The sequence below is a fragment of the Centruroides vittatus genome, unplaced genomic scaffold (assembly GCF_030686945.1).
Source record: "Centruroides vittatus isolate TY-2023 unplaced genomic scaffold, ASM3068694v2 contig_18, whole genome shotgun sequence".
Taxonomy (NCBI): Eukaryota; Metazoa; Arthropoda; class Arachnida; order Scorpiones; family Buthidae; genus Centruroides; species Centruroides vittatus.
The window spans coordinates 4,560,280-4,574,577 of NW_027121101.1; the positions used below are offsets into that span (position 1 = coordinate 4,560,280).

Sequence of the window (14,298 nt, forward strand, 5' to 3'; positions counted from 1 at the left end):
ATAAAATTACTATAAGATTTAATTAAGATTGTGTACTATATCTTATTTGTGAATTTTTTCTAAAAATAATAATAGTATGTTACATATCTTCATTTTATTACTTTGATTTAAACTATGCATTTTTGACATTGAAAAAGTATGAACAAATAGAAGTCTCTGAGTGTACAGAAAGCAGCTTGTTTTAATTTTAGTTTTTTTACTTCTGTTATAGGAAACTTTAGAAGTTCGACATAAAAGGACATTTGAAGGGCATCCAAATGGTGTATCATATTTAGCGTGGAGTCCAGATGATACATATCTTATTGCCTGTGGTCCTGATGATTCCTCTGATGTGTGGTTATGGAATGTACAGGTAATTTACCTGATACGATGATATATAGTAAAATCTCAATGCATTGTGTTTTAAGGGAATGAAAAACAAAAACAATAAATCAGAGAAAACAGTAGTTTCAGAAAACTATTAAAAGTTACAGATAAGAACAATTTAATGATTATCATTCTTTGAAATACAGTATATGATACATTACAGTGTACTTAAAATACTAATTTTACTGAAGAATTTTTTGATTGACATTTGTTTTGTGCAAACTTTATTGTCCAATTCAAAGTTCAATTTCTCAAGATCTAGAATGCTTTTGTTATTACCATCACTTATGCTGTATACATAAAAGCTTTTACTTTCATCAGTGCTCTATGTGCCTCAACAAACATGTGCTAAACTTTTTTCTTTCCCTTTTTCTTCTTTTAATTTTTTTCCCCCTTCCACATTCCCAAACACTAGGAGGCTTTTGCATATCTCTGTATATGAATATACATACATCTCAGTTTTGCAGACAACCAAAATGACAGAAATTAGCATAATTTTCTCATTCTATTATTTGTTTATGGATTAAATATACTTTTGACAATATGATGAATGGCTGCAAATGACTGCTTGATTTTTCAACATGCAGTCTAGGCATGTGAAGGCACAGTATGTGTGCCTAAGTGTCAATGTTTTGAATTGATTCAAGATTATCATGCATTTCTTCTCTCATGCTTATAAATCATTGTTCCAAATTTAAAGAAAAAACTATCAATATGGAAAAATGTTGATCAGAACCATAATTTTTTGATGAATGCCATGATAAAATAATAGTTCAAGGATCAATAAAAACAGGAAAAACTTATGTTATTTATGTGGGGATAGTTTTGGGATCAAATGAGTCAAGCAACATATACAGGAAAACTAAGGTAATGGGAACAATGCAACAAGGTTTAAGTGCATATATGCATAGATATTCAAAATTGTGAATAAATAAATAAAAAATGTAATTTTTAGATAACAATTATTATTTCTTCAGTGATGTAATAAAATTTATATATTCCAGTAATAAGATATTAAAAATCTAAATTACAGTCAAACCTGTTTTTATGTGGTCTTTTTTTGTGCGATTTTTTATGCGATTTTTTTTGTGCGGTATAGTTGGCGACTAGTCTCGTGCGATTTGTCATGTCTCACGTTGACTTATTATAGCTAAATAAACTTATTATAGCATAAATGAACTTATTATAGTAATATTATTGCATGAATATGTAAAAAATGAAATAATTTATTTTTTAAGTCAACAAAACACCACCTGGACAAAAATATGTAAAACAGATGATAGACAAGACGATGCAGTCAAGTGGTGACATCTGTTGTCAATAAATTCTATTTCGTACGGTTTTGAGTTATTTTCTATGTGAGACTTTTTTTATGCGGTCCCTATTAACCGCATAAAAAAAATATTTTTTTAATTGTGTTGCGAAAACTATTTTTTATTGCCACTCGTGAAGTTTTGTGCAATTTTTTTTATGCGGTCCCTATCCACCGCATAAAACAGGTTTGACTGTATTTTTAATTTATTGAACAAAACATTGCAGATAAACTGTAAAGATGAGATGAGTGAATTGCATAGAACATAAATATTCAAAACAGTCTATGTAATCTTTAATATGAAAACATTTTAATTTTTATCTTCTAAGCAAAATGTTTCATAAGATATTTTTTTATAATTTAAAAAAGAAAATTTTATTTTTATTTTAGAATTTAAAATATTGAGTAATATATAAATCAAATTAAGAATACAGAGAATGGCATCAAAGGTTTTGTATTGCCTCAATACATCCAAATCATAAGTAAATGTCATATAAAAAATGTTTATATTTAATAAAATCTTTTATTTAAGTAAATTAAATTTATAATAGAGTTAAATATATGATGACTTTAATTTAATGAGAATAACTACTTATGTTAAGTTAAACATGAGCAAATCTGATATATTTTTTGATTTTTTAAAATATATTTGTAAATACATTAAAAACAACATAAAATAAATTTGAGAAATCCAGATTTTCATTATTTACAAATTTTTTCAAAGTCACAATGCTTTATCTTCAAATGCATCTTGAATTATATATTTGAACACAAAAAGAGTGAGTTTAAAGAAGAGTTTCAAATGGTTACCATAGAAAAACTATTGAAATAATTTCACACTTCTTAAACTTATGTTATTTCTTTCTGTTATATATTTTTTAGTACCAGTATATGTAATAAAATATGAATTTTAGCTAACAAATTTTACTAAAGTTTATAATTTAATAAATATTTTAATAATGATATATTATTATATTAAATCAATTATGTTTACTTATGCATTGTATTATATTTTATCAGTTTTTGCTATAGTACTAGAGAGAGAAATAAATTTAAAATATTAGATTGAATAAATTGAGTTTTGATTCTCAACATTTTTATAACTTAATGTTACAAGTTAATCTACCACTTACAGGGGCTAGATGTCTAGTGATGAAATATTTTCAAAAACAAATAATAATCATTTGACACTAAAATGTTGTATTCCTATTATATTGTTGTAATTAAAAGTTTATCTTTCTGGAAGGAGGAAAAAATTTTAATATAGAAAATGAAAATCTTATTTTATCAGTATGTATTTATTAATTTTATTATTATTATTTAATGAATTAATAACTATATTATATTAACTGTTCTGGATAGATGCTATATGTGAGTAATTTGAGATTATATTGCAAGTAATTAAAATATAAGTAACTCATTATTTGATATAAATAATGCCAAATGGTCTAAGATAGAGAAATTGTAACTGTTGCCATTAAATTGTTAAACGTTTTTTGAGAGAGCCCACATTAGAAAGTTATATGCTTTCATTATCATCATTGTGTAAATATTTCAAATCTATAAGTAGCTCCAATAACCACCACCTTATAAGTTGCTGAGGGAATATTTAATTAAGAAAACAAACGTTTTCGATCTATTCCATAGATCATCTTCAGGTTTAAACTGACGAACAAAAATAATTCCAAAGAATGGAACACAAAATATTTAAATTCAAAAAACCCGACAACGGAGCAACTAATTAAAATTAGAATTAAAGCGCAAAAAATACCCAAATGTAAATTAACAAACACATAACAATATTAAAGTTATTAGTACACGCTAAAAATCATTTAACAGATAATAAAATATTAAGGTTCTCCAAATACGAAACACATCGCAAATCATGAGCCATTTGTAAGTCTCTTAATTGCAAATTTCCAAGCTGACGGTAATCCCTCAGCGTCCCTGGCGTTAATGCATCTATTCTCGAGTCTACTCTTGTAAATTTCTATTTTTTCCGCCGTCTTTGCTAAAGTTGGAGAATATATTTGTTTGACGATTTCCGCCTCTTCCCATCCAACGACGGATCCTTCGGCCTGGGCCATCTGGGCCAGAACAGTTGCGTTAGAACTTTTCCTTACATCATATTTATGCTCTTTGATTCTTACACCTAGGTTCCTTGTTGTAACCCCTATATACTCCTGTTTTAGTCCTAATTGCTGATTTTCATAAGGGATCCTATAGACCCCAGCTCTATCCTCTTTCTTAATCTTCCCTTTATCAGTTCTCAGAATTTTATAGAGGTTCGGGGCTCGTTTGAAGATCAATGCTGATTTTTTAATGTCCGCTATCTCCTTCATAATGCCCCGTACATTTTTGTTGAAAGTAAACTTGGTATATCCACTAGGTCTTTGTTTAGAGGTTCTTGTGTCACTCTTTTCAAACTTCCTCACGATACCATTAATTACGCTTCTTCTGTAGCCCAAGCTCTCTGCTATTCGCATGATCCTGTCGATCTCGTTAACCCTGTCCATAACGTTATCGCAATAAGTAAAAGCCCTCCTGACTAAGGTACGAAAGGCTGCCAATTTATAACGAAATGGATCATTTGACTGTGGCGGGATGTAGAGTGGGCTATGTGTGGGTTTAGTATACACTTTAGTGGATAGATGCCCTCTCTTAAAAGTGATATTGATGTCTAAGAAGTGTACCTCCACTGAACTTTTTTGCTCTAGTTTCAGACGTAGGCCGTCTTCGTTATCGTTAATCCTTTCTATAAAGGTACTAATTCCTCGATTACTTCTCCAAATTATAAGGATATCGTCAACATATCTCTTGTAGTAAACTATACTGTTTCTGAAGCTGTGCAGAACCTTTTCTTCAATTTTCTTAACCACTAATTCGCACAGAAGCCCCGACATAGGGCTTCCCATAGGAACTCCCCTATTCTGTTTGTAAGTATGGCCTTCGAAGCCAAAGAAGGATTCACAGCATACCAGGTTAGCCATCTCCAAGACATCGTCCCTGTGGTGTAACAACTCTGGGTTTACTTTAAATAAGGATTCCATTAGCGCTTCCAAACAGGACTCAATTTTTACGGATGGGTACATACTCTCGTAATCTAATATAGTACCCACTTCCTCATCCATCAGAGTTATGTCTTGCAACTCTTTATACTACGTAGGCCTTGCACGGATATCTTCCTCCCTACTGGAAGACAGTATATTGGTTGCAAAGGATCCTACGGTAGTAGTTAAAGAGTTGCAAGACATAACTCTGATGGATGAGGAAGTGGGTACTATATTAGATTACGAGAGTATGTACCCATCCGTAAAAATTGAGTCCTGTTTGGAAGCGCTAATGGAATCCTTATTTAAAGTAAACCCAGAGTTGTTACACCACAGGGACGATGTCTTGGAGATGGCTAACCTGGTATGCTGTGAATCCTTCTTTGGCTTCGAAGGCCATACTTACAAACAGAATAGGGGAGTTCCTATGGGAAGCCCTATGTCGGGGCTTCTGTGCGAATTAGTGGTTAAGAAAATTGAAGAAAAGGTTCTGCACAGCTTCAGAAACAGTATAGTTTACTACAAGAGATATGTTGACGATATCCTTATAATTTGGAGAAGTAATCGAGGAATTAGTACCTTTATAGAAAGAATTAACGATAACGAAGACGGCCTACGTCTGAAACTAGAGCAAAAAAGTTCAGTGGAGGTACACTTCTTAGACATCAATATCACTTTTAAGAGAGGGCATCTATCCACTAGAGTGTATACTAAACCCACACATAGCCCACTCTACATCCCGCCACAGTCAAATGATCCATTTCGTTATAAATTGGCAGCCTTTCGTACCTTAGTCAGGAGGGCTTTTACTTATTGCGATAACGTTATGGACAGGGTTAACGAGATCGACAGGATCATGCGAATAGCAGAGAGCTTGGGCTACAGAAGAAGCGTAATTAATGGTATCGTGAGGAAGTTTGAAAAGAGTGACACAAGAACCTCTAAACAAAGACCTAGTGGATATACCAAGTTTACTTTCAACAAAAATGTACGGGGCATTATGAAGGAGATAGCGGACATTAAAAAATCAACATTGATCTTCAAACGAGCCCCGAACCTCTACAAAATTCTGAGAACTGATAAAGGGAAGATTAAGAAAGAGGATAGAGCTGGGGTCTATAGGATCCCTTATGAAAATCAGCAATTAGGACTAAAACAGGAGTATATAGGGGTTACAACAAGGAACCTAGGTGTAAGAATCAAAGAGCATAAATATGATGTAAGGAAAAGTTCTAACGCAACTGTTCTGGCCCAGATGGCCCAGGCCGAAGGATCCGTCGTTGGATGGGAAGAGGCGGAAATCGTCAAACAAATATATTCTCCAACTTTAGCAAAGACGGCGGAAAAAATAGAAATTTACAAGAGTAGACTCGAGAATAGATGCATTAACGCCAGGGACGCTGAGGGATTACCGTCAGCTTGGAAATTTGCAATTAAGAGACTTACAAATGGCTCATGATTTGCGATGTGTTTCGTATTTGGAGAACCTTAATATTTTATTATCTGTTAAATGATTTTTAGCGTGTACTAATAACTTTAATATTGTTATGTGTTTGTTAATTTACATTTGGGTATTTTTTGCGCTTTAATTCTAATTTTAATTAGTTGCTCCGTTGTCGGGTTTTTTGAATTTAAATATTTTGTGTTCCATTCTTTGGAATTATTTTTGTTCGTCAGTTTAAACCTGAAGATGATCTATGGAATAGATCGAAAACGTTTGTTTTCTTAATTAAATATTCCCTCAGCAACTTATAAGGTGGTGGTTATTGGAGTTTATGTTTTTTGCTGAGTACGTTTATGTTCAATATCTATAAGTAGCTGTTAGGTGAATTTAGCTCTGTTGGCTATATAACATGATTTTCCAAAAGTGAGCAGTCCGAATCCACCATCTAAAAATTAGTTATTTTTTTTTTTAAATCTTAAATGATTTTGGCATAATTATTTAGACTTTATTAAGAGAGATAATGAATCTTTCTTATATTTTAATTCTGCACATTTTTTTACAAGTCAATGTTAAAATCTCAAATTTATCACAAAAAATCATCTTGTGAAAAAAACTAATTTCAACATTTTTAAAATATAAGTGACATTGAATTCTAGTCTTACTGATAATTCACTACCAGTTGTAGTGTAATTGTAATTAAAATAAAAATAAAATAATGCTTTATTTGTAGAATTATTTTGTTAGTCATAGAAAACAACAGCTAAATGATCATTAATGAATTTAAAGTCAACCAAACAATTGCTTTAATCAATCGGATTTATAGTCCGATTGATTAAGGTGATTGTTTGGTTGAGTATCAATGTATCAGGCTTCAGAAAGTTTAGAATTTAAAGTATTTTACAAAATATTTTATTTGTGTTATGTAAATTTCTATACTATAAAAGCATTTCTAAGTATATAATTTAAGATGATGATGTAAAATATTTTCAGGTTTTGAATTATTATAGCTTTGAAAAAAGATAACTATAATTCTTTTTAATATTGTAATATTTATCATTTACATTTAGCATAATTTGCCAAAGTAACTTATTTATTAGATGTTAGATAACAAAAGTTGTATCAATTGTTTAATAATCAGTTAAATAAGGTATGTTAATATATTTTATTTAACTGGAAATTAGTAAACATAAAATCAAGATTATGTTATATGATTCAAAGAATTATTATTAAATTACAAATCACTGTATGATGATTATTTTTTTCATTGCTTATTTATTAATTTTACACACTAGAGCTTTAATTTCTTGAATTTATAAATATTTAATTATTAATATCTCTTCAATATTCATTACTTTTAAGCCAAGATTATCAGCATTCTATTAAAAATTTTGCATTAATTTAATAAAATATTTTTAAATAAATGAAGTTTTGTAGACTAAAGCAAATTTTATTAAATTATAATCTAATATTTAGACAGGAGACCTTCGAGTTAAAATGAGCCCTACTCCAGAGGACAGTCTTACGTCTTGTGCATGGCATAAAGATGGAAAAAAATTTGTAACTGGTGGTACTAGAGGACAATTTTATCAGTGTGTGAGTAATTATATTTTGAAAACGAATCATTGACTGAGCATATTATTTAATAAATATTCTAACCAAAATTAGTCTAAACTTGGAAATATACTGAGTGATCAAGCAAAAAGAAAACTTGCTTGGAAGTCTGATTTGCCAGTGCTGCAAATCAGACTTCCTATGAGCCAACTGTAGTTTTTTTCTGTCCTGCTACATGTGAGAAACACTTAAATCTTGAACATTTATGGACTTGGCGATAACATCTGAAACTGTAAATAAATAAGTAAATAAAAGCTTATGCAAACTTTACTTAAATCGCACATAAAAGAGCGCATAAAAACAGGTTTGACTGTATTTTCATAGCTGTATGAACAGAACCATAAGACAATTTGGTTTCTTGATATAAGTTCATTTAAGATTTTGTGGGATTCATTTCTGCAATCAGTTATATTTCATAAAGTCTTTCCTTGGATAACTTTTCATTTACAACTTTCTTATGTTATATACAGAAGCAGCCTGCCTCTTACTAAATTGTTTGCAAACATAAATCTTTGTAGACAGAAGATTGAGAATATTTTCTTATGAACCATTGCTTTAATTTTTAATCACTTTTCTTTTTTATGTAATTTTCCAATTATTGTAACACTTAAGAAACAATAATGAGTTAATATTATACTTGGGAATTGGCAAAGTGTTATGGATCAATCAGATCTACCAACTTGTTGCATCATCAAATTACCCATGTTGCTATTTGAGTTTTTTTTTATTTGATCACCCAGTATTTTAAGTATTGTAAGGAAACAGTTTGATTGTAAGAATGATGAAACCTATTTATATGAAATGTTTGTTTTTTAATTTTAATAAAATGTTTAGTTCTTATCAATTTTATATTCATATTTAGATTTTATTCATAAGATTCATTTTATAGCATTAGGTTAATTGCTGTTTGAGAAATGAAATTTTGTGAGTTTAGCATGCCAACTAGATATTTCTGATGCCTTTTGGAATTTGTTAATAAAATGAATTTTTTATCATATTATTTTGCTTAATATTGAATTTAATATTTAAGAGGTGTTAAAAATTTATATTATTATAAGTACTGTGATTAAAATAAAACCTAAACTTAGTGCATTTAACTTTTAAAAGTAAAATAATATACAAGAAGTATATAATATGAAGTATACAAAGTTTATTATTGGGAGTTTTTGATATAATCTTATACAGTATTAATTTATGATAGAAATGAATGAAAACTAGAAAAAGTTTAACATAAGAAATGTTCAGAAAATGACTATTTTATTTAAATTTAATTTAGAAAATTAAAAAATTTTAAAATAAAATTAAAAGCAAAATTAAATGCAAAATAACAATAATTCTCTAATAATAGCATTTAATATCACACCTGTAATTTATTAATAATAATCATTCAAATAATAATTTCATAGGATCTAGATGGAAATGTGTTAGATTCCTGGGAAGGCGTAAGAGTATTGTGTTTATGGTGTCGAAAAGATGGTAAAACTGTATTAGCTGCAGACACACACAATAGAATTAGGGGTTATAATTTTGAAGAATTAACAGATTTTAATATGTGAGTATATTAAATATTTTTTTTAGTTACTAAAATGAATGATTATTGAATAATGAAATGAATTACTGTATTACCTTGATTAAACCCCAAGATTCAAATAAACCCTTGGAATAAAGGAGTTGTTAAAAATAAACCCAGGTTAAAAAGCATGGGAAACATGTTGAAGTACTGCAATGTAAAGGATAATGTATAGATATCCCTTGCTTAACACAGGATTTGATTAACACACAAAATTAATAAATAAAAATATACTTGCTTGCTGAAGAGACAATATCATAAAACATAAAATAAACAACCATTCAAACTTCAGCATAAATTCTTTAATATTAAGAATGTTTTCAAATGTTTGTCCATAATTGACTATATTATCTGCTCCGATTCTATTTTAGATCACACCAAAAAGTTAAATGTTTTAAATAATGACAAATCTGATCATTTCCTGGTACAGTTGGAACTATGTGGAATAATAGATGGAGAAAATGAGTTACATAATTGCGCAAAAAGTCAAAATCAAAGTAAAGGCACTAGTCGACGATTCAATAAACAGAAATTTATGAAAGAAATCAATGATATGGTTAGTGAGATACTAGAGCTAGAGTACAATAATACACCTATAGTAAACTATGACAATTTACTGAGACTAATTTATTTGTATTGTTATAAAAGTTGTATAACCAATAAGAAAATAATATATAAACAATTGGTTTGATAATAGCTGTTATTTTCATAAAATTAAAAAACAGTGGAGTCTACAACATTTCAGAAATACAAACACGGACCTATCTTTGAAAATCTATTTGGAAAATAAGAAAAGATACTTAAACTTAGTAAAAGCAAAACAGACAAAATGTTTTTCCAAATTGAATGATATATTGTTAAAATCAAGAGATTCAAAAAAGTTTTGGAACATTATAAATAAATTTCAAAAAACTCCATTAAAAATGAATGATAAATGTTGTGTGTTATACAAAAGTTGTTGCCAATATTTTAAAGAATTTTCAGATAAATACAAAAATTATAATAAAGTGATAACCATTCAATTAATTATGCCCTTGAACCAGCCATTTGAGGAAGTATTTAATGCGGAAAATTTATGCAATTGTATTAAAATACTAAAAGAAAAATCAGCGCCTGGTTTCGGTACAATCGATAACTACTGTATATAATTAAAAACCTACTGATAGATATTATTAAGTTTCTGGCTAGACAATTTAATGAGGTTTATAAATCGGGTATAATTCCCAAAAATTGGAATATAGTAATTTTCCGTATGATATTTAAAAAAGGTGAAAGGAATCTGCCTGTCAACTACCAGCCTATTGCCTTCCTGTCGGCATTTGGTGAGCTGTTTACATCAGTGTTATTGTTTAAGTTTTCTGACTGGATAGATAGAAACAACTATAGAAATAATATGCAATTTGTGTTTATTAAGAATGGAGGTATCCAAACAGCCCTTTTCACATTAATTGCATTGGTCCAACTGCAACTGTATAAGAAGAGACACAGTTTTTGCACTATTTCTGGACATAGAAAAAGCATTCGATATGGTGGTAATTACAGCATTACAAAGAAAGTTGACTAAATATCATGTTGACCCTTATTTAGTGAGAATAATAGGAGAGTTATTTGGCCGATATAAAGTAATAGTTAAATAAGACATCAGGGAGTGACCATTGTTGGACATGGAGAGAGGTTTATTACAAGGTGACCCCTGTCTCCACATCTTTTTAATTTCTTTGTGTTTAATTTAAACAAATGTTTTGAATGGGATGATGATGGCTTTACCATTAATGGACAAATTATCCACTCAATATCATACGCTGACAATGTCGTGATAGTAGCGCCAACAGCTGCAGCTCTTTGTAGAAAAATTAAATCTGTGCACGATTATTTTTATAAATTAAAACTGAAAATTAATCCAACTAAATCATCAATAATGATATTTCAGAATGGGTCCAGACTCCCCAACAAATCTACTTCATTTTACTTGAATAACAAGCAACTTACAATAGTACAAGAAACAAAATTTTTGGGAATAATTCTGACACCAACTTTATCTTTCGAAAAACATTTCAAAAACATTAAGGCCAAATCCAATGTTTTAATCAATAATGTGGTGAGGTTGTTTACCAAAATTAAACTAAAGAATATAATTGTTCACTTTAAACTATTTAATTTGATAATCATTAATGTCATAGGATATGCCTTACCAATATGGAGTCTCGCAAGTTATAAAAAATTCAATATAATCAAAACAAATTCATCTGTAAAATCTTTACACTAGAATACAATATCCCGGGATATGCACTCAGATTAGAACTTAACAGATTTAAACTTACTCCTTTCTTTATAAAAAGATTTATTAAATTTTTGTCTATGATTAGAGATAATGGAAATCTATCTACTAAATTGCTGACTTTGTTATACAAAAAAATCCTGTCAAGATACGCAAAGAAGATTTTGGATAGACCAAATGAAAAGTATTGTTAATAATTATGGTGTTTCTTTATGACCACTTTTGGAAAAATCCGAAATTAGTAATATAATTTTATCCCAATTAATCCAAAGTACTCTAGAAGTCTCATTCTCACAAGACATTGAAGAAATGCATAACCAGAAAAAACCAGAATGGGTATAGTATTATCCTGGAATATCCATTTAATAATTATTATATGTTAACAAACATACCATTTGTAAAAAAAATTAAAAAATTTTTTATTCAACTCACACTAAACAAAGAGATGATCATGCTAAATAACAAAATCTATGAATTTTCTAGATCTCATTGCTTAAGATGTAATGAAATATTAACTAAATTTCACATGTTCTGTGACTGCAAGGAGCATCAAGAATTAAAAATTAAAATGGGTCTGAGTCAGCTAAATAAATTTAGGGAGGAAAATCAAATGTATCGATTTTTCCATTTAGCAAATACTGGTACGATATATAAATTGTACAATTTTGTAATCATTGTCTTTAACTAAAGGATAACTAACTTTGATATATAAAGAAAATATATATAACGTGTGTAAAGGTTACACAAATTCACCATCTACTGTGTTGATAAAATGTATTTCTATTATATTGTAAACTAACAAAATTCACACCTAAATGCTAATTCCAGCAGTAAATGAACAAGAAACTTTAATGTTTGAACATTTTCGGCCGTCTTTTAGAGGCCCTCTTCAGGAATGTACAAAAAAAACAGTTCTATTGTTTGAAAATTTCTAACTGTTGAATACAGCCATGTTTTTAGGTGTGAATTTTGTTAGTTTAGTATATAGTTCCAGTTTATATGTGCTACTTTTTTATTATATTGTAATTATAACTCCCCGATGTAACAGGCTACGGCCTATTATGAATAAAGATAATTTGAAATTGAAAAAAATAAATAAATAATCAAGAGATATCTGTAGTTTAGAATGACAAGTTAGGAGTTTAACTAAAATTCTACCTCTTCAGATCGTCTGGACAGAACTTTATAATTCAAGGTTCATTGGAACATTTTTGGAAATAAAATTATAAATATCATCAAATATTGAGCATGAGAAAGTCATGATTGAATTCATAAGTTGAAAGCTTATCAACTGAAGGGTAATAACAAAAATCTCAAATTAGAGATTGTAAGGTTGAACTAGATGCAGTCAAGATCACACAAATAACAATGTAATAAATTTAAAAAGTTCCAGCCTGTTCCAGCAATAATTTTTTATTTATTTAATGTTTTCAGCTAACTTAGTAGTCATCCTTAGGATTGAACATTCATGTAATAGAATTTTTTTAGATTTAAATTTTAACATTGTTAGAAGTATTCTAAATATGAATTAATGATGAATTACCAAAAACAACATAAAATAAAATACAAAAAAATAATAATAAAGAAACGTTAAAATACAACAATGATGATAATCCACTACAAATCCATTGAATATATACAATAGTAATTAGTGTGTGGCTTTAATCTCATTTTGGTTTATAACATACTTCCATGCTGCAGATAAGCAATCTGCATCATTATGATAACCAAACTGGAAAATGCTGAATTGGGTTAACTATGAAAACAGTACTTATTTCAAATTGTAGCTGTATCTCATAAATACAGTTAGTAAATGATTTTGATGGTTCAGAAAATGTAGGAGTAATTAAGGTATTTTTTTATTTATTTTTGTTTACTTGCCCCCTGTTGCAAGGTAATAAACCTCAGGGGATATGTACAGTACATTTTAAACATGGTGTTTAATCAAGGAAATATAGTATTAAAGTTGTCAAATTTTACATTAGTCTCAAATACAGCTGACCCTTGATAATCCAACGCTTTTGTAATTCGATATGCTCAGTAGTCCGACGCACCTCTCGTCAAAGTCAACGTAGTCCCTGTCCCGTTATGTGTCTGCTTGCACAGAAGGATGTTGCGACATGAATCTCCCCACCCAATTCTTACACGATAACACACATTTCTTGTGTTTTCTGTGAGCCGTTCCGTACGTACTGTGTTATTTATGCCTATACATACTGTATGTACGTACATTTATTGGCTTCCATATTTCTTTTAATAAACATGTTTTAGTTAACCGAAATTGGGTGTTTCATTTCCATATTAACCTAGGCAGCATTTTACTCATAAAATGTAGGAATATTGTAGGCTACTGCTAGCAAAACAATGTCAAATATGTAATCACTTTCGGTAATCCGGGCACTTTTGGTAGTCCAACACCTCTTTGGTACCATACCTGTCAGATTATCAAGGGTCAGCTGTAGTCTAAAAAGAAAATACTGTCATAAAAAAAATTCATAACATGATATGTCACTTGTAGATTTTATATTCTAAAAGTGGCATATTAATCAATTATTAGTTTTAAAAAAAAAAATCTAGAGAATTTATTTACTGTATATTTCTGCAGATAAGATGACCTTCAGATAAGACAAGGTATAAATTTTTGTCAAAGTTTTATAGTTTTAGCAT

The 14,298-nt window shown here is 29.3% G+C and overlaps 1 protein-coding gene across 4 annotated transcripts in view; it reads left to right on the forward strand.

Moving 5' to 3' along the window:
• Positions 1-14,298, forward strand: part of LOC136969618 (WD repeat-containing protein 26-like) — a 91,295-nt gene that overhangs the window by 52,783 nt on the left and 24,214 nt on the right. For 3 of the 4 annotated variants that reach the window (XM_067263862.1, XM_067263863.1, XM_067263864.1), the window contains 3 exons: positions 212-352; positions 7,646-7,765; positions 9,190-9,335. In XM_067263862.1, the coding sequence (XP_067119963.1) occupies positions 212-352; positions 7,646-7,765; positions 9,190-9,335 (407 nt within the window). The remainder of the gene's footprint in view (positions 1-211; positions 353-7,645; positions 7,766-9,189; positions 9,336-14,298) is intronic. The other variant, XM_067263865.1, reaches the window with a different exon arrangement.